The sequence below is a fragment of the Oryzias latipes genome, chromosome 14 (assembly GCF_053564925.1).
Source record: "Oryzias latipes strain Hd-rR chromosome 14, Olatipes_Hd-rR_3.1".
In the NCBI taxonomy this organism is placed as follows: domain Eukaryota; kingdom Metazoa; phylum Chordata; class Actinopteri; order Beloniformes; family Adrianichthyidae; genus Oryzias; species Oryzias latipes.
In genome coordinates this window covers 24055099-24077504 of record NC_136250.1, presented here as the reverse complement: position 1 = coordinate 24077504, position 22406 = coordinate 24055099, and the positions used below count along the sequence as shown (strand labels likewise).

Sequence of the window (22406 nt, the reverse complement as noted above, 5' to 3'; positions counted from 1 at the left end):
GATTTCTTTCAATATACAATTTCAATGCTTTTAGTTAGTCGCTTTAGTTGTGTATTTTTTCCTGACTGTTTGTTCAAAAGGTTAAAGATTTCATTCTGCCTCAATGATAGTATTGGTGTTCCTTGGAAACAGGATGTTAGCCTCTTCCCACCAGAATGCAGACATTTGTGTGTGTTGTCACGGTAAGTTTGTGAGACTGAACTCATCTCTCAAAAGTAGGTTTGGGAAATTCATAGGATTCCTTCTGCATTCCTTCAAGTTTTTGGGTTGTCCGGACCCGTGAACGCTCATAATCAGTAGTGGTCACATCTTAGGAGGACTGCAGGTGTGTCTTGCAGTTCTTTTATAGTGTATGCAACCACATTAGGGGATATCATGAACATTGAACTATGATTTTTGTATGCAGTAAGTGTATTGTGAAGTTTTTGTAGTGGAAGTGTCCTTACGCTACACTCTGGTCATAAGTAAGGTGTGCAAACTGGCCATGCACAAATGCTGCACGGATAGCGTGTGCAGGTGGTATGTAAGTGCCTGTAGGATGCCCACACAAGCTACACCGTCTAATTTCATTATTTCTGAAGCTTTATTCACATCGCACTCGGCAACACGCATTCAAGCGATCACTTTCAATGAATAGACTGTGCTGTACAAATAAACTTGCCTTGCCTTGCGTTTAAAACTCTCATGTTCATGTGTCCCTAAGCAAGTTAACATGATCTTTTTCGGGGCTCCACCTACAAGACGCACGGCCAATGAGTGTGCTTTGAAAGTTAAACCAATGTAAACTTTGACTGACAGCGATTTAAACGGTGAAATACTCAGAAATGCAAAAATGAAGTGATTTCTTATTACATTTGCTCTGTTTCATAAGAAAAATCCAACACGTACATTTTAAAAAACTCAACAAAAAATAAGATTTTCATCATCAGAGGGGAACTTTAAAGACAAAGCCTGCAACAAGATTCACAAGATTTGCACTTTTCTGACATTTCACACCAAGCGGACATGGTAAACAGTAGAAAAAGAAGAAGACGCCCCTCCCTGCTTGTCCAGCATGGCCTCCATGGGCTGAACGCGCTTTGAAGAATGAATGTGAACGCGATTCACATGCCTGGCGTTACAGAAGCACACACTTCTCACGTGAACAGCACTAACGGGCTCCTCGCAGAAGAGTTGAAAAAATGAAAAATCTATTGGACACACCTGCGCCCTTCACCCTTACTTACCCTTATGTGTTGTATAAGTGTTCTCTACGAGCTGTGGCCTGCAGCATACCCATAGAAAAAAATATGCATGACTATTAACGACCTACAGGTTCCCTGAAGGGTCCCCAATCTTCAGATTTTGTGTGAGCCACCTGTGTGCCCGTTTGCTCGATTTTCACCTACAAACAGCAAAAATCCATTAAGTAAGATAAAACTAAGCTTAATGTGTTGATTGAAAAATACTTTGAAAATACAGCCAGACTCAATGAGATTTTCATCAAATGTTGCACAAAAACACGAATATATATAACGTGTTTTCTTTTTCTTTTTTTTTTACATAGCCTGATGTGTGATCCAAAATAAAGAACTTTTACAATGTAAAGATACTTGACAGGTTTTAACTTGAGGCTCATGTCTTTGGTTTTCTTTTTTGGTCTGAACTGCGGAGAGCATCATCTGAAGCTGTGACTGCTTGGAAACACCTCATCCCACAGCACACTGGAGCTCTGGGAAGTTGGAAAGTAAACCCTGAACAGATGGACATCATAGAGGACGGACAATGAAACCCAACAGTAGTTTGCTGGAAGGTCTGGAAAGCAAACGTGAGACTATAGCCTGGAGGCCACACAGTCAAGTCCTTGTTCATCCTCCACATTCATGACCTACAGCAAGGCCTGTGTGAAGAAAAAAAAAAAACATGCCGGGTTTATTTCTCGCCACAAAAAAATAAAAAATAAAAAAAACTACCAGACATAAAGAAAAAGAAAGCAGGCATTCCCTTCCCACTGCTCACATAGCCAATATCACCTCCCCGTGACCATTTTCAATTTGTTTGCTGATGAACACAATGAAAAAGAAAATAAAGTCACTTGCAGCAAAAACTAAAGTCCAGTTGAAAAAGGACTGCTGTCTGCTGTGTCGCAAGTCCAATTGGAGAGGAACTCTGGTAAAGAAAACAGCAGAAACTCCTCACAGGAAGACCAAGTTATAAGAAAGGAGAATCAATGGAAGATGAACCAAAGAAGTATTGAGAAAACCTGCTATTTTTATTTTACACATTAAAGTCCCCTCAAAATGCAGAAGCAAACACATTTGAATAAAACATGAAATAGACTTAATGAAATATACAAATGTAAATTGTGGAGTTTGTGTCAGCTTTCCACAGCAACACATCTATGGAAGCGATTCTGTAGCATTAATAAAAAGCAAAGTCAAAACCAGAAATGCTTTTTCATTTTCAAAATGAAGCTGCATTTTTTGACTAAAAAATAAAATGAAAAAGCAATCCACCAAAATGCTTTTTCTTTTCCTTCCTCAACACAGCTTATTCTGTCACTTAATTAAAATTAAAATTAAAATGGTATTTGACATTTCATTTTCAAGACGTTCTCTGGTAAATGTGTAGCATAATTGATTTAGAAATGTTTAATTTGATGTTTAAAATAGATTAATACAAATGCTTTTTAATTTTCAAAATGAAGCTGCATTTTTCGACTCAAAATTTAAAAGAAAAAGCAATATACCAAAGTGCTTTATCATTTTATACTTCAACCCAGCTTTTTCTGTCACTTAATTAAAATGATAAAGAAAATGGTATTTGACATTTCATTTTAAAAAGGTCCACGGTAAATGTGTAGCAAAATTCATTTAGAAATGTCTAATTTGACAATTAAATGGATTAACAGAAATGCTTTTTAATTTTCAAAATGAAGCTGCATTAAATGACTCAAAATTCAAATGAAAAAGCAATATTTCAAAATGCTTTTTCATTTTATACTTAAAATCGCTTATTCTGTGTCATAATTAAAACGAAAATGCAAAGAGGGGATTGCATTTGCATTTTAACATCCACCCTGGGAAACTTGTAGCAATATTCATTGCTTAAAAGCATTAGCAGAGGGGAGGCGGGGCGATGACGTCACTGCTTTCTCTGTGTGTACGGCCGCTGACACACACACGCACCAGGAGCAGACTGTGTTAGCGGCAGAGAAGAGGGTTTTGTGATGGTTGTGAACTTCTGATGAGTTTCCACAGCTTCTCAGAACTACATAACAGCATGTCCTTCTTCTGCGGTCCTCCTCCTGACGCACCACGGACACGCTTTTGTTCTTCGGACCGCCAGCTGCCTTCGCATAGTGGAGCGCGAAGCTCCCGATGATCGCTGAAGGCGGAAATGCTGCTGCGATCTGAGAAACCATCATATGAATTTGTGTTTCCAGTGGTGTCCAGAACAAAATAAACACTGATGCAATTCCCACATATTTACACATTTATTTGCAGATTCGCGCTGAATTTGCTGTTTGATGACAGCTGGAGCTCCATCAACAGACAGCAGATTTCTCCATGCTAAACGTTGCTGGTTGGACCAAAAACACTCATTCAGCGCGAAGCTGCAGGAGACTATCTTCATAATGTGCTTTTATTACTGTCATGATTATTATTAAGGGCCTGCTCTGCTCGATCATATGTTTTTAAATCCGTGCGGTGAGACGATGCTGAAGAAGTTGGGTTGCGATTCACAGCTTCTGATTCGCGAGGGAGATAAAGGAACATTCTGCTGGATTTCTCGCATTAAGATCCAGGAATCCAGGTTTGAGCAGTCGAGGTCCAGCGGTTTGTGAACAGGACCCGGTTTTAGGTGATCTCAATGCGAACACAGACACACCAGGTCTCTCAGCGACAGCGGCCGTACACACGGAGAAAGCAGTGACGTCATCGCCCCGCCTCCCCTCTGCTAATGCTTTTAAGAAATGAATATTGCTACAAGTTTCCCAGGGTGGATGTTAAAATGCAAATGCAATCCCCTCTTAGCATTTTCGTTTTAATTATGACACAGAATAAGCGGTTTTAAGTATAAAATGAAAAAGCATTTTGAAATATTGCTTTTTCATTTGAATTTTGAGTCATTTAATGCAGCTTCATTTTGAAAATTAAAAAGCATTTCTGTTAATCCATTTAATTGTCAAATTAGACATTTCTAAATGAATTTTGCTACACATTTACCGTGGAACTTTTTTAAAATGAAATGTCAAATACCATTTTCTTTGTCATTTTAATTAAGTGACAGAATAAGCTGTGTTGAGGAAGGAAAAGAAAAAGCATTTTGGTGGATTACTTTTTCATTTTATTTTTGAGTCAAAAAATGCAGCTTCATTTTGAAAATGAAAAAGCATTTCTGGTTTTGACTTTGCTTTTTATTAATGCTACAGAATTGCTTCCATACACATCATGGTATCGTGCATGTCTGGGTCAGAGATGTGAAAGCAGAAGAGACGACTGAATAGCATTTTAAACGCTTAGCCTGGAGTTTAACTTGAAACAGACGCCTTCACTGAGCAGGATGAAATAAATTACAGTCAAGTGGACTTTCCAGAACAAAAAAAATTACTTTGACTGTCAAACAAGACAGAGAGAGACCAGAGCAAATGGAGAAAAAGTAGACAAATTTCAAACACATCATTGGACCAGTGCTTTTTGCCTTGTTGTGCCTAACAAATCTCTTACAAACAACTTGGTTTAGTGTTGGTTCAGATTGAAACTAAAATGTCTGGCTTTGCTTCAGACAGATTCATCACTTAGAAAACACTATAGAGTCCAGGTACACACTAAATCAACCCTAATTAACACAAACCTTCTTTAAACAAGCAGTTTTGAACTTTTAAATGCTAAAACATAATACTGGGTTTACTAAAGTCGATATTTAACACAACATGCACCAAATAGAAAAAAAAGGAAACATCTGTGATTTGAAGATGCAATTTTTCTAGACATGTAAACCATCGTTTTCGGTCTAACCCCTCTTCTGAGCAGCTACCACAGCACAGGGCTCGACATAGCCATTTGTCCGCTGGCCCGGTCCTGTTTTTCGAGCAGTGCGGACCACAAGACTTTACTTTTCACTTGTCCGCTCGGGCCACTAAAATATCTAACGGTTTATATATTCTTCACCTTTTTCAATAAAGTAAATTTTGCGAAAACGTGTAGATTTACCTCGTCTTAATAATTTAGTTTTTCTGCTAGTCCTGTGTTCAGACTTCAAGGGTTTCTATGGGAAACCTTTGATCACTTCTCCTTCTCTCCCGCCTGCTCGCGCGCGGCATTCACTGCCGAGCACCACGCGGCACGCGCTCACTACTTTTTTTTTTCAAACTTTATTGAATGTAACAATTCAATACAAAACAATGTTAAACAGCAACACCGAAGGCACAAGCCAGTGGGTTATTATTACATTTAATTATAAATCCGACACCGTCACTGAAGAGAGACTGAAGCATGTCAGAGATGTGGAAGACATGGCAGGAATAGATAGGAATATGTTAGTAGTTATTAATTAGTAGTATGGACAGCAAGATATTTAATGAATGCATTGAAGATGAAACTGTATGCACTAAGCTTTAAGCTGAATGTCAAAGAATCAAAGGCAACTCCAAATACCTGAATCTCAGACTCAAATGCAGTAGAATGTTAAACTACTTAATTTTGTTTTTCTGTACAACACTGTAAGCAGTAAGTATTTCTAGTTAGCTGAATGATCTCAGTTAGACCTGCACGATATGAGGAAAACTCGCGATATGCGATATCAGAGATTAAAATTGCGATAACGATATAATTTGCGGTATATAAACAAACAGCAAAATAACCAAATAACCATTCCCAGTTTAAAAATTATACTCCAAATGACCCACGTTGACATAGGTTACAAACATCTAACATAATAGGGCTCCATCTGATTGGTCAACAATGTGAAGGCGTCCATCCGATTGGTCAAATGCATTAAGGGATTTATTTGATTCGTTAAATGGTTCAAGCTGCCATTAGATTGTTTTAACACATTTAAGGTTTATGATTTATTGCGATATTTGCCGTTAGAAGCACCATGAAAACTTCTGAACTAGTGTTACCTACTACACTGCAGTGCTCTCTTCAAAACATCTGAAACAGACTAGAGCAGATTTAAGTTTGATATGGTCTATTTTCAGTCATTGAAAAGTGTAGAAATAAGTGATGTCACCAGAATGCACCAAATTGCACCATATTAAAAGTTTCCGGGGGGGCATGCCCCCGGACCCCCCTAAAGTTGCAAGCACCTGCGGAGCGGCGGGTCCCGCTATGCGCGGTGTCGGGCCAGTAACTTTCAGGCAGGGCCAGTAAGTTTCAAAAACTACTGGCCCTGTGGGCCAGTGCAAATTTCTGGGCTATGTCAACCCCTGCAGCAGCTAACGTGCAAGCCTCCAACGCTATGTAAACACGAAAATGTGTAATTATTAAAAAGAAGCTATAATATAAAGAGGACAAAAGCAGAAACATGCTGGGAAGTTCCTCGTTTTTATGAGAGATATGTGATTGCCCCTGGCCTGCCAGCTTCAGGAGGGCAGACACTTGTTATTACACAGGCAACTTCAAGCAGGCATGTTGTTTCAAAGAGGGAACGACCAATAAACAGGCATCTCCAAAGATTGCACAAAGCAACATAGCCTGCTTCCTTGTCCTGTTCGTCTCTTTAAAATTCCTCCTAGACCCATCTGTCTGTCATATCCATTGAAGGATTTTTTTCATTGTGAGCAGTCTAAGTTATAACTCTTTCATCTTTGCTTAATCGAGCACAACCAGCTAGACTGTGTTCGTGGCCTGAGCCCCAGGGGCCTACAAGCAGGTGTCAGCAGCACATTATGTCATTTATAACAGTCTGTTTTATACCAGCCACATTAGTTCAAAGAAAAAAGGTGAAGCTGTTATATACCCAAGGCTCAGTCAGAGCTTTAAAAGTTGACTGCTTTTGTTACACAGCCTGCTCAGAATCGATGCAGCTTTATGGAGTTTGACGTTGTCTCTATATTTTCTCTCTACCCTGTTAAAAACAAGTCTTGGAAAAGCAGAGCACCAAGACGGAGTGAAACTCAAATAAAGCAAGTAAATTTAGGAGTCTTAGAGTTTACTGGTCGCCTGTCCTTTCCTCTGGGGTGCTTTGTGTTAAACCAATAAGTCTGAAGGAGAACGCAGCAGAGCTGGGTGGTCGAGCTTTGCTTCACTGCAGTTAATAAAAAATACAAAGAACGGGCTTTTAGTGACTGACCTGCTGTATTGTACACAAAGGCAGAGGTTTCCATATGTATTGGCTTGGCTGTTATGACATCCTAATTAATAATCCAAGTGACTTCTGCTGCACGCAAGGCAACTGCAAAATCATTTTCCCACTCTGACCACTGCAGTTAAAGTGTCTCATAAGACAGGTGGCAGCTGCCTGCTCTGTCAGACTGGCTTTTTTTCACAACTCGTAATAATATCCAGGGGTTGTCTTTGGTCTTTGTTTTCATACTCTCTAGTAATTGCAGCTGACATGGGTGAGGAAAACTTCTCTCTGCTCCTTAATGGAATACACCAGGAAGACATCTCTATCAAACAACTCTGAACAACAGTGAAAATGTGCCATTATTGGATGCAAACCCAAAAAGAAGTTCAATAACTGTTGACAGTGTAAAGTTTAAATACTTTAAAGTCTGTTCTTAAAGTGGAATTTCCTTTAACATCAATTAAATTTAGCTTTCAGGTCCAAATTTTAAGCACATATAAAAAAGAAACTGCAGGTTTCCAATTCTTTTTTTTTTTGATCCACTTTATTAGGTCCACCTTGCTAGTACTGGCTTGGACCCCCTCTTTTGCCTTCAGAACTGCCTTAATTCTTCATGGTATAGATTCAACAAGGTACTGGAAACCTTCCTCAGAGAGTTTGGTCCATATTGAGATGACAACATCACGCAGTTGCTGCAGATTTGTCGGCTGCACGTCCATAATGCCAATCTTCCGTTCCACTACATCCCATAGGTGATCTATTGGGTTGAGATCTGGTGAATGTGGAGGCAGTGAACGCCGTTGACATGCGGTGAGGTTCACGGCTGATGAGGCACTGACGTCATCAGTCAGATTTACCCGACAGAGTAGTTTATTCAACATTTGATTGGCAACAGTTAAAGTGTGTTGTTTAAAATTTCATTTCAATATTTGTATTACGTTGACAAACTGTAGCATAGAAAAAAAAAAGTTATTTTTGACTTACTTTTACTTAAAAATGAAGCCTGTGTGGTGCTCCTTTTTAAGAAAAACACATGGATAACCTTAGAGTTAAGATAAAAGAGATAACGTTTTCCTTTTCCTTTTTCAGTTTTAAAAGTCTCTCTGTCTCAATAGAATTCACCACCAGCGACGTTTCTCCACCAATTCCTGAGTTTAGACACTAATCCTCCATTTATAAAATGATGCTAAACAATATAATAACACTTAAGACTGCTGCAGTCAACATGCTACCACTAATTCTATTATTTTTTAGCTGCAGTGTCACATTCTCGAGGATAACCAGCGCCCTCTGCCTTGAGGCACACAAACTGCATGCTTTCATGTTGACGCCAAATTCTGACTGTACCATCTGAATGTCACAGCAGAAATGGAGACTCAGACCAGACAACGTTTTTCCAATCTTCTATTGTCCAGTTTTTGGTGAGTCTGTGTGAATTGTAGCCTCAGTTTCCTGTTCTTAGCTGAACAGCAGTGGTGTGGTCTTCTGCTGCTGAAGTCCATCTACCTCAAGGTTGGACGTGTTGTGTTCAGAGATGATCTTCTGCAAACCTCGATTGGAACCAGTGGTTCTTTGAGTTCCTGTTGTCTTTCTATCAGCTGGAACAAGTCTGGCTGTTCTCCTCTGACCTCTGGCATCAACAAGGCATTTCTGCCCACAGAACTGCCGCTCACTGGATATTTTTTTCTTTTTCTGACCATTCTCTGTAAACCCTAGAGATGGTTGTTTCTGATGATGGCCGTTTCTGAAATACTCGGACCAGATTGTCTGGCACCAACAACAATGCCACCAAGTTACTTCAATCACCTTTCTTCTCCATTCTGATGTTCGGTATGAACTGCAGCAGATCATCTTGACCACGTCTACATGCCTACATGTATTGAGTTGCTGCCATGTGATTGGCTGATTAGACATTTGGATTAACGAGCAGTTAGACAGATGTGCCTCATTAAGCGGCCAGTGAGTGTACAGCCTCAACCTTTCTTTAAGGCCTTTCCAGTCACTGTACCATTTATCCATGAAAACAAACAAACCCAACATGACTTGATCAGCAGGGGTGTTCAGTTTTAATGTTAGGTCAATGTACTGATTGCCATCAGAGGTCCAGTGTCAGGTGTGGTGTAGCCCAATGTTTCCCAAGATCAAATATAGGAACTTTAATGAAAAATTCATATTGCCTACACCAATCAAGAACTCAGCAGGTGAAGTCCAAAACCAACATAGAGGAGAAGCTGATCAGAACTTTATCATATTTTTTTTTCAATTCTGAGGGTCCTCTTAATTTATTCTTAATTTTGTTTTTGTTATCAAACTGGGTCACAGAGATGGAAGCACCGCTGAAAGTGTCTGTTATTCAGACACAGCTCCTGCAGCAGATGGTGAACCTCACAGTACCGGGACAATATCTGATCCCAGACACAGAGACATGTTTGCCAATGCTTTTGTAGATCTTGTCAACAATAAATAAACCTGATCAATGCCAACCGTGTCTTAAATGAGATACACAGTCAATGCTTTCATGTAGTGATGAGACTAAAAACTTTTGACAGTAGCTCCTCCCACATGTTATATGCATAATATTTATAAACACGAGTAGCAAATTTGATGTGCATCAAAAAAGAGGTAGCAGACGCGAATTTCCATATGGATCATTGGTGTGAACGTAGCATTACACTTACATCAAACTCAACCAGCAGGAGCCATTTGGGATTAAATCTTGCTCAATGACACTTTGACACATAGGTGGTCAAAGCATGAACCGCACCCAGAATCCTCTTATCAGAGGCCAACTACTCTTCCAATACACCAGGGTTGCACCTAACACAAGCAGACAGAATATTCGCTGCAGGACAGCTGGGTGCTACCTTTGAGATTGGGTGAGGAGCTCAGACTATAGCCCAGTCTTGAGCAACTCTTTCGAATGCCTCCTGGACATCTACATCAGGAGGTATGTTAGGCATGTCCCCATTGCTGGAAGTCACAGGGAAGATCCAAGATTCCCTGGAGAGACTATGTCTCAGCTGGCCTTGGAGTGCCTTGGTATCCACCCCAGCAGAAGATTCTGCATCTCTGCTGAATCTGCTTCCCTACGATTCAGCTCCAAATAAGAGGAAGAACACTAAAGAATGAATGGGCCTTTCTTTAAAGAATTGAGTACACTCACATACTGGTAATTCTTCAAATAGATTTTCTCTTTAAAAGGCATGCACTATTCATTTGCATGCACAAGGGCAAATTGTAGAGTTCTAACAGTAAAATGAGCCAAACCTCAACAAAAAACAATGAGTCATGGAATCTTGTGCAATCATATTGAGAGCAGATACACAAGGTTCAAGAAAAATGTAAAAGAGAAAAAACTTTTTGTTTTCAAACCTCTATTCCATAACAGAACTACTTGGGAAAAAAAGAGATTTATCTTTGGCCGAATAAGGAATGTTGCAACATCTGGAATGAAATAGTAGTTACTACTGGTATCTACACAACAGATCCAAAAAAGTATACAAAACTATTGGAATGGCAATGCCAATTATTCCTTATTGGAAAGGACATGAGACGTTCCCCCTTTCCAAAATTGCTGCCATCAGATGAGCCTATGGCAACATCCGTGGACGATTACAAGAAAAACCAGCAGTAATATAGGAACAGCTCATTGTACACATGAAGCCAGTAAATTTCACAAACATCTAATCGCTGTTGTTGATACTAATGGTGACCCAACAAGTTAGTAGGTTCAAAAACCACTACTATTTCACACAGGGTTGTTAAGGGAAGTTTATTTTTTAAACTTAAAAATAAACACCATGCCTAATTATTTATCCGCTATCTTTGACTAAATTTAGATGTGTTTTTAATAATGTGAAAAGTTAACTTCAAGAAGCATGCAAACAAATAAGTCAAATTGAGGGGAAACGTTTTTACTAATAGTTTTTACTAGCTTTACTAATTTCTAGCCTTTATCAATCACCATATGTCCACCATCTGTCTCCTCAGAAGTCAAAGTCCTGTAAAGCTACTATGGAGTCCAGCCCTTATAATAACTACAGAAAAGAATAAAGGATTCATCATCTTTCTTTAAGTCAAGTCCCCCACCCACCCCACATATATCCACTGACCAGAGAAAAATCCCATCTCTGGCACAAAAAAATAGTTACCATATGTAAAAAGATTTAAGACTTCACCCAATTATTTCCCCACCAAAGTAAAGCAATACCACAAGATGCTGTTTTCTCAAAATAAATTTTAGCACAGATTCCTTCTTTTATATTTACATTTTTATATTTGCTGAAGAATGAACAAAGACTGCCTACCTGTCATCCTAAAGGTGACTTCCTTCTGAGCCATTACAAACATACCATTATCATTGCGTTGTCCTGGAGCAATTTGGCAAAAAAAATGCAAAAGAAGAGCAAACATTCTGCTCGCTGCCAGTTTTTAACAAAGGACCACAATAATGGCTCTTTTTTAAATTTGATATAAATTTCTGGCTTTTATGCTGATCAGGTTATTTATCTTTTCTGCAAGAACAGAGTAATAAGAAACATTGACATTACTCGTTATAAAGGACAATGTATTTTCTGTTTATGTTACTGAACAACTGTAACATTTTCTCGAAATCTCATTTGGAAGTAAAGAAACTTAAAAAAAAACATGGCTAAGGAGTAAACGATGAGACATGAGCTGTACCTAAAACTATTTACAAACAAAAGATTTATGGCACAGATAAAAGCCATGAAAGATATAATACAAATTCAACAACAAGGTAGCGTTAAATTGACAAAACCGTCTCTATGTTACTTCATTAAAATAAGTGGACCGCCAATTAGCCTATTTGAATGAGTTCACGGTTTTTTGGTATGTTAACCTGCTGTTGCTCCACAATGCTTGCGTCACCACTGTGCAACTACAGACAGGACTAACTGGGTACGCTCAAGTTTTACTCTCCTCTCCAGTGCACGTCTACTGTAAAATACATGAACTCACTCAAGCTGCAGGAAAGTAATATCCTTTCTTCACTTTAACAGATTGTTCTCATGTTAATCTTCTGCTCATCTCTGGCATTCATAATGTGTGGAACATTTCCAGCAACAGGTTTTGTGTCTGAACCAAGCAAAAAGATGTGAATTCCACTTACATCCATTATTCCAAAGACCATGACACTGAATTCCTTTAAAACTTTCATACAACTATGAAAGGCAGCTCTTGATTTGTGACGACTAGGTTCTGGTCTCAATCACACACCAGACATCTGGATCTCATCTCCCCACTTCTCCCCTATGCAATCAGAAACACTGGAACTAAGCTCTCCGCATGAGCAAATGTGGGTGCAACATGTCCACTGATTGCAGAAAATATCTCTGACCCACAGGATGTAGATCCCGCGATCCCAAAAGGTCCAAATTATTTTGGAGCGCCAAAGAGTTCACTGATCTCTGGAAGCTCTCTTTGTACAATTCTTACTAGTTTTAAATTCTGGACAATGTTTGGTGGGACACAGTCAAACAAACTCAAGTCTGTGCCTGGTTTACAGTGGTAAAATTTAAAACAGTCAAAAAATTCTATTCAATTTTATTTCTATAGCCCATTATTACAACAATAGTCATCTCAATGGGCTTCATACTGGTAATTGTAAACGAACAGTTGCAACAAAAAACAATGTGGTGTTATCCATCACTATTATGCAGAAGAGGTAAAGTCATTGCTAATCTATCCACACTTTGGCAAACTGATCCATAGCCACCTCACTTATCACTACTAGTTACCTCTTTGCTACACTTTAATTACCTTCTTTCTGTAAACTTTTAGAAGGCCTGCTGGTTGCTTTCCATCATCACACACATTGTTTTACTGAATGCCGGCTGCCCACCAAAGGCCTAAGGGCTCATGGACAAATGAAGAAAAGGTGAAAGTTAGCTGAAATGTTTGGCCCTGTTCAGGGGCACCTAGAAGCAATACTAGACAATCAAATGGTCTCATTAACCGCCACTCATCCATTTCTCTTTGTTTGATGCTGATCTAAATATGCTGCATGGAAGGGTTAAAATGGCTAAAGCGACTCTTAGTGAACTCCTCCAGCTGCTGCCAGACATAATTACCCATACAAAGAGGTTGCTGCGCCATGACAGGTGTGGCTGATGCCATATCTCTTCGTTTCCCACAAAGACACGAAGGTTTCGAAGTGTTAGATTACATACCTCGATATGCCTTCATTAAAAACAGATACTTGTTTGCGTTTGGTTATAAATCCAGCAAAAATGTTCTTTTTATTGGTTTGGGATGTTGGGCAACAAACGGAGTACAAAAAAATCTTTTTTTTCCCCCTCAATGAAAAATTGTCTTGCATTTGTGGAATGTCAATCATTACTATAGTACATTTATCACAAGCATGAAATGATCATCACACAGCAGGGTTTTTTAGGCATTCCTTCTTGATGCCTAGCTACAAGACCATAACAGACACAAATAACAATTTCATTACATTAAGCCTCAGTGTAATTACAGCTTCCCTGCAATTCATCACTCACTAGTCACCTCAGAAAGAAATGCCTCAGGTTGGACTATCATTTTATTGCTTGCAAAGCTCTATGTCAGCACGTATTAATTATGAGAGTCTCAAATCCAACAAAATTAGAAGCAAAGTTTTACAACCCAGAGCATGTAAAAAGCACTGTCACAAAACGGGTAGTGTGATTTACAATGTCAGTAATCTGAACACCTGAATCAACGCAATGTAATAAAAACTTGCAGTCGTTACTATGGATAACACATAACTAAAGAAAAATTCGGTGGTTTCTGCAGTTATAGCAGAAGAACAAAATAATACATCCAACAATGTGTTCTTGGGTCACAGGAAAAATAGCTGGTATTTGCAGTTATTATGACTTACACCTGTTTTAAAAGGACTTTCTTTGTTTGTTTTTTTGTAGAACACAAAGTATCTTAATGGACAACTGTCACTGTAACATGCTCAAACAGCGCTACTCAGATTTTCATGGGAAAAGACTTGCATTACAGTCTAAAAATTGTTTAAAAAGAAAAGATGTCTATAAATGTTACACTGACTCTGCAATGAAATGGCTTCACAGTGAGGGCTGTTTCTTTTTGTTTTTTGCCACTCATAATAGTTGCAAAAAATGTAATTTACAACCTTTAGTTGACTTTTGCAGTTTGGTTCACTCTCAGGTGACGGCAGCTCATGCCTTTGCTGCAGTAAACATGCAAAGTTATGGACTGTTTTTCTAAGAGCACATAATGTGCAAAACACTAAGGTTGTGTCTGAATTCCAAAATCCAGAGCCTTGGAATTTTCCCAGAAGTCCCTTAGAAAAACAGTGTGCATCGATGTTCACTAGTTTAGCAAATACAAACCGCAATGCATACGGTTTGAATAATTTGTCATTTAGAAAAATATTTATGCAAATTTGTTTTATTAATCCCCCAACACCATGGATTCACAAAAAGTCTTCATTAAATATTCATATTTATTAGGCTTTTACTTTGGCAAATGGCTGCTGAGATGCTGTTCTTGATCAAGAAAAAAAGGTGTAGAGAGCATGGTATCTAAAGAGTATTATTGTGGGACTATCCTGGTCACTGAATAGTCCCACACAATATACCGGTAGTCCTTTATGTATAGGGAGTAGTGATGGAATTTGGACATAGTCCCAGTGTTCACAAAACCCAAGAAGCATTTTTTGATTGACCGACCTGACCAAACAACAACAATTAAACCCCACACTCATTTAAATAAAAACAATTTCATATTTGTTTATACCATAGTGAATTATAGGTCATAGATTAGTCTTCCATTTTGGAAGATAACAATCAGTGAGTTGACTTTGATTTTAACTTCATTTATTTACCCCCCCCCCCCCCCCCAAAAAAAAACAACGACAAAGAAATTTTAAAAAAAATAAAAAAACAGTTTTAGAGGATTTCCAGAAAAATAAGATGGCTGATAAACTGAAAATACCATCAGAAATGTCAAAATCGTATGAAACCCTAAGAGCAGCAAAGCAGCAGTGATCTCTGAAAGTGAATAGTTAAAGCCTTAGACACAATCCTGAAAACATGATTTCAAAAATGTAGTTGGACAGATCAAACTAAAAACATGTGGCTTGGATTACTGAGAGACTCTTTCGAGGAGTTGCATAAATCTGGTATGTTGGGATTGAAATAAGCTATTGTAGGATTTTGAATTTTGAACTCTGTAAGAATTAAAATGGTACTGATTGTGATCTAACATATATTATACTAGAATGTAGTTGTAGTATAGTTCTATTCTACACATTATTATTTCTACTTCCACTTCCTGACTCTGAGCTAAAAAAATAAGATGTTAAAATCTTTGAGGCTGAAATACTGAGTGGCTTCCGTTGAAAACCACCTGACGACTAAAGAGTTGTTTAGCTTTAACTTTTCAACACCCCAAAAAAGAAATAAAACATAAAAAACGATTCGTGATACAAGACCAAAATTGTGAAGTGTGTCCTTTTTGTATGAATTTGTATTCTGTAACTCTCACAGAGCCCAAAAATGAAATCACTAAAACAGAGAGAAAACAACTATTTAGTTAATGAGATTAATGTAGAAAGTGTGAAGAATTTAAAATGGTATAAAAACATGCTGAAAATAACTACTACAATGGGGTTGGTGGTAAATGTTACAGTCTTTGACTGGTACCGCAAAAGAGTTAAAGCCCCAGTCCCACTGAAAACTCATTCCAATCAAAAAGCTGTGGGGGCATCTGAACAAACATCAAGTTCTGGGATTATTAGGGATTCGTCAGACAAAATGTTGGGGGGGCAAAGACATCCTCAAACATACAGAATTCACGAATACTGACAACCCCAACCCCCCACCCCCTCAGAAGAGGCCAGTTTCATCCATCATTTCTTCATCCGTATAATTATTATTCTCTGTGATCATCTTTCTCAGTGTATCAGGATATTTTCCGGTCACTTCTGAGTCAGCTGATGCCATTTCTCCATGCAGGGAGAACCAGCTGTTGCTCGCTGTTAAATATTATTTAGCGGCCGGCGGGGAAGCCAGGCTGGCGTGCTCTTCATCTCCTTTTTCGGACGCAAAAGTCTTATACAAGCGTCAGTTGTCTAAATCTTGTGATGAACAAGGGGAGTCATGTGACTGAAAAAAAATCTGCATATATGTGAAACGGCAAATTTGAAACACTGTATATATATTGTCTCTTTAAAAAAAAAATCAATAGATTTAGTTTAAGGAGAAACAACAAGGAAAGATATTAGAGAATATTTTAACATGAAGGTTTTGAAAATAATTTATAAACAGGCACAAGGGCAATAATGTTTGGATTTATTTAGAGAAATCGCAGATAAAACGAGTTAAAATTAGAAGGTAACTATCTAAGATCACTTGTAACTAACTATCTAGGAATAGCTATACAAAGATTTCAATATGGTATCTTCGTCTTTTTTCGGTCTGTCATTGATTGGGTAAAAATAACATTTTTGGGGTGTAAATATACGATATTCCCTATGCCTTATCCAATACTGCCCTTACGGGTGGATAACAGGCCGTGTACGGTCGAAAAACAGGCAAAACTGTACGAGGCACACAGGTGGTCAGCAAAAAATATTCAGATCGTAGACCGTTTTGAAAGCCTGTATGGGGTGAATGTTCATGCACTTCTTTTTGTACAGGCATGTGTGACAGGGGTGACAGGTCATAGTGAAAACCTGTAAGGGTAAGTAAGGGCAAGACATGCGAGCATCTACGACACTCCACGGACCCATACAACCCAAAAACCATTGTACTGATCATTCCCCTTATGTGTGCATGTGACTTAGGCATCATCTCTTTAGTCGGAGAATCACTAAATGATTAGGTTTATCACTATTACTCAAAAGGAGAAAGCACAAATTCTTACAGAAAGTGAGACATAGGCATTTCAAAAAAATTCACAGACATTTCTAAAATGTTTGTTTAAGAAAAAAAACTAAATTTTGAATAGAAATATTAATGCAAAGCTTCTTTATTGTTCTCCTGAGTTATGATTTCTAACAAGGCACTGGTTAAAGTTACTTACTCTCTCTCCCTCTCCGAGAGTCTGTCAGTAATGGTGTCCTTGATAGAGGAGCGTGAGCCTTTTTGGATCACTGGATACCGGAGAGGAATCTGTAGGAAGCACGAGATCATCAAGACCAGGTGTGCTGTGTAACCCAGGGCGACTGCAACACTCCCATCATCTTTCACTGCAGGACAGAGAGGAGTTATGTCAACAGTTTAATCAAACACATTTAAAACATCACATTTAATTTGTATAAACACATGGTGAAATTAAGGAGAAAAATGTATGATTTATGGTTCATGAAGACTTTAATTAGTCTCTCTCCAGAAACAACCACCTTGTGGTGATGGGGTCGCTTTGGGAGCTTGAGTGATCCCAAGAGCTACACATTCTGGGGACAAATGTTTCCGATGGGTCCAACTATGAAAGGCCAGTGACAAGCCAGTGACAAGCCAGTGACAAGCCAGACTAATGGAAACATTTGAAACAAGGGGTGTCAGACTACAGGCCTCGGGGGCTAGTGTCCTACATGTTTTCCAATCAACCTGCCATGGAAGCTCCGTAACTGAATAAACACACCTGATCCAGGTAATCAGCAGCAGATAAGATTTCAGAAAAACTGGCAACTCGAGGCCTGGAGTTTGACACCCCTGTTTTAAACAAAGTCACCAAAGTTCCTGAAACATCACCCTGGAGCCAGGCCCAATGTTGGGGTTTCCAGCCATAAACCTGGCTACAGGCTTTGTGTCATGAGACATCCCATTAACAAAACAGCCCAAAAAAATCATGAGATTGCCATCCTGTAGGTCTTGGAGCTCTGTAAAAAAAGACTCAAAAGACCATGTGATATGGATAGGAAAAATGGACTCCAAGCATTGAGACATGGAATGTCACCTCACTCAGTGAAAAGAGCCTGACCTTGTGCATGAAGGCTAGACAGTACAGACTGAAGATAGTTGGGCTTGCCTCCACACACAGTCCTGGCATTGTCCATGGTGGGAGGCAATTGACTAGTGTGTGTTTATAACACACCTCAGTCATGTTGAGCTTCAGTCGAGTGGACGAGAGGTTCATGTCTCTTCATCCATGTGTTGGGCGAGATCTCTTACTGTGGTCTCAGCTTATGGGGTAATACAATGGGCTCTAATAGGTGATTCTATTGCTCTACTTGGAGATTTCCATGTCCACATGAGCAATGACGAACAGCTCAAAGAGCGTGATCAAGAGATGTCTCACTGGTCTGAACCCGAGTCGTGCTTTCTTATTGGACTTCTGTGCCGGACACAGAACAGGTGGTCATTGATGCACTTTAGAGTTGTCATCTGACCTTCAGCAGGGGTTGACATAGCCCAGAAATTTGCACTGGCCCACAGGGCCAGTAGTTTTTGAAACTTACTGGCCCTGCCTGAAAGTTACTGGCCCGACACCGCGCATAGCGGGACCCGCCGCTCCGCAGGTGCTTGCAACTTTAGGGGGGTCTGTGGGCATGCCCCCCCCGGAAACTTTTAATATGGTACAATTTGGTGCAGTCTGGTGACATCTAGCACTTATTTCTACACTTTTCAATGACTGAAAATAGACCATATCAAACTTAAATCTGCTCTAGTCTGTTTCAGATGTTTTGAAGAGAGCACTGCAGTGTAGTAGGTAACACTAGTTCAGAAGTTTTCATGGTGCTTCTAACGGCAAATATCGCAATAAATCATAAACCTTAAATGTGTTAAAACAATCTAATGGCAGCTTGAACCATTTAACGAATCAAATAAATCCCTTAATGCATTTGACCAATCGGATGGACGCCTTCACATTGTTGACCAATCAGATGGAGCCCTATTATGTTAGATGTTTGTAACCTATGTCAACGTGGGTCATTTGGAGTATAATTTTTAAACTGGGAATGGTTATTTTGCTGTTTGTTTATATACCGCAAATTATATCGTTATCGCAATTTTAATCTCTGATATCGCATATCGCGAGTTTTCCTCATATTGTGCAGGTCTAACTGAGATCATTCAGCTAACTAGAAATACTTACTGCTTACAGCAGGGCTCCAGACTAACTTTTTTCACTAGGAGCACAGTGGCCCCTAACTGAAAATTTTAGGGGCACAACTAGAAAATTTAGGGGCGCATACCATAAATCAAAATTCTAACCAAATCTACTAATTTCCACTGTATTACTAATAAATACTTTAATAATAGATGCAGAAATTACAATGTGCTGTTTCAAATTCAGTGTCACATTTTAATCTGCACTTTTGAAGATGCAACAAGAAGGTAAACTGACAAAAGCATCGCTGTCATGACAGTACAAATAGTTAAGAAAACTGATGGAAATTTATCTTTGTGACACCAAATAGGTGCAGCCAAGATGCACAATAAGCGTGTTTGAGATCACCCAGGTGAACTCAACGCTGCGCAGATCACCTGGTATGTGACATATATTTTTGTTTTTGCTCCAACATTAACTGTCAATCATCACAAAAATTTCAGGAGAAAGGGGTGGGAGCAAGGGGCAAACCTACCCGGACACAGCTGGAAACTGAACTGACTGAAAGCTGCCCTACAGGCTACAAAACAATGCATTATGGGACATGTGTCCTGATGGTTTTTGTAGTGGAGGGATTAATCAAAATAATTTAAAATACCAATTCATTAAAAAAGGCTACATACATTACAAAACCTTAAATAATCATAAAATATATAATAACACAGATCATACTAAGGGGGAGAAGAATATTAAAACTAAACTGAATGTTAAGGACAACTCCATTTCCAGGCGAGGTGCTGGTTCATTTAAAAAACGTCTATCGTTGCATTTTCCCCAAGTATTTTCAGTGTGTCTACAACTAATGTTGTTTTTGCTCGAGCGTGTTTAAAGTTCAAGCCCCGTTAGCTGTCACGCATGTAGGTGTGGGACATTTATTCTCCTCAGCTGACCCGACTCCCGCGGGAGCGGTGTGCTGCCGTAACCCGTTTGATGCGCCGCCGTAACCGTAACCAAAACCTAAACCTTCCTCCGGGTCTGTGCGGCCCAGAGAAAAGTTCAGCACGGACTGCATGTATTTAGAAAATTACGAGCGAAAAGATACGTTCTAAAGGAAAGTAAGGAACTCCTTAATGTGGTCCGGGGAGGGCGCTGTCAGGTGTCCTGCTTTCAAACCCTGTCATTGTCACGCCCCCAAGAGTCATATACCCCACTCTGATTGGTTGGTCAGCTCTAGGCCCCTCCCCCTACACGCATTTTAGCCACTCACAGTGGCTTTCCCTATTCTTCTCACACGCAGTGGCCGCCTCACAGACAGGTATCACGCGAGTGTGTGCTCGCGTTTCATGAGTATGTGCGCGAGTGTGTGTGTCTGCCTGCGTGCGTGTGCGTTTGCGTCTCATTGATTATTTCATTGATCATTGACGTGCCCCTTCCACGTTTAATGTATAAAAAAATACGAAGGGTGGGGGAGGCAAATTTACTGGTCGCACATGTGCGAATGGATGTAAAATTCAGTCGCACACTCTCAAATTTTGGTCGCAAAATGCGACCAATTGCTCGCAGTCTGGAGCCCTGTTACAGTGTTGTAAAGAAAAACAAAATTAAGTAGTTTAACATTCTACTGCATTTGAGTCTGAGATTCAGGTATTTGGAGTTGCCTTTGATTCTTTGACATTCAGCTTAAAGCTTAGTGGATACAGTTTCATCTTCAATGCATTCATTAAATATCTTGCTGTCCATACTACTAATTATACCCATTACTCCATCCAACATATTCCTATCTATTCCTGCCATGTCTTCCACATCTCTGACATGCTTCAGTCTCTCTTCAGTGACGGTGTCGGATTTATAATCAAATGTAATCATAACCCACTGGCTTGTGCCTTCGTTGTTGCTGTTTAACATTGTTTTGTATTGAATTGTTACATTCAATAAAGTTTGAAAAAAAAAGTAGTGAGCGCGTGCCGCGTGGTGCTCGGCAGTGAAAGCCGAGCGCGCGCAGGCGGGAGAGAAGGAGAAGTGATCAAAGGTTTCCCATAGAAACCCTTGAAGTCTGAACACAGGACTAGCAGAAAAACTAAATTATGAAGACGAGGTAAATCTACACGTTTTCGCAAAATTTACTTTATTGAAAAAGGTGAAGAATATATAAACCGTTAGATATTTTAGTGGCCCGAGCGGACAAGTGAAAAGTAAAGTCTTGTGGTCCGCACTGCTCGAAAAACAGGACCGGGCCAGCGGACAAATGGCTATGTCGAGCCCTGTTCAGGTGTCTGACTTGGTTGAGGAGGGACGGAGCTTTTAAACTATCACGGCCTGGTGGTGAGTTTGAGTCAGTGGGGGCGGAAGAGGCATTGCATTGTTATGTGGGAGTCTGTTGGTAAAGTCTGGCTGAGCTCAGAGTCAGAGGGGCATTAAACTCCTACATCACAGAGAGTGTTCACAAGGTAGCAAGAGAGGCTGGAGACAATGAGTCTAAGTGGACCATGTTTTCCACAATCATTGTCAATGCAGCTTTTATAGCTGTGGATATAAGGTCTCTGGTTCCAGTCGATACAGCAATCCACAAACAGTATTGGGTAAATTACTTCCAAAAAGTAAGTGATTACGTTACTTGATTTCTGGTTTCTGGATCATAACACCAGAAAAGTTGGAAGAACAGGCTATAACTTCAAGACAAAAAACAAACAAACACAAAAGTATGCTACAAGGAGTTCTACTCAAAATATGGATTTCTCGCAACAGATTACCCAATTGCCTGGCTTATCTGGCAAATGGTTAGCCAAATGGTTGGTTTGGTGTGATTTTCACATACCCGTGTTTCGCCAGACTATTTTTAGCGCTTGAGTGATGAAACGTAACCGAAAAAATCCTGTCGCTTCTCAAACCAAGATTTTCAGAAGAAAAGATCATTCATTTAAGTGGGAGAACTTGCACATTGGTGGCTGACTAAATACTATTTGGCCCAAGTGTATGTTCAGCAGTTGATATTTTGATGTATTTATGTATTGCATTTCAGAGGAGAAAAATTCTACTCAAACTAAATGAGATGGATGCTCAAAACAACTTTTGAAGTCTAACGTGAAAACTGCTTAGTGTCA

General features: G+C 39.4%; 1 protein-coding gene across 1 annotated transcript in view; it reads right to left on the bottom strand.

The window, feature by feature from the left end:
- uvrag (UV radiation resistance associated gene) overlaps positions 1-22406 on the bottom strand; it is a 111387-nt gene that overhangs the window by 49498 nt on the left and 39483 nt on the right. Inside the window, exon 12 of the mRNA XM_011483812.4 lies at positions 17335-17500. Within this exon, the coding sequence (XP_011482114.1) occupies positions 17335-17500 (166 nt within the window). The remainder of the gene's footprint in view (positions 1-17334; positions 17501-22406) is intronic.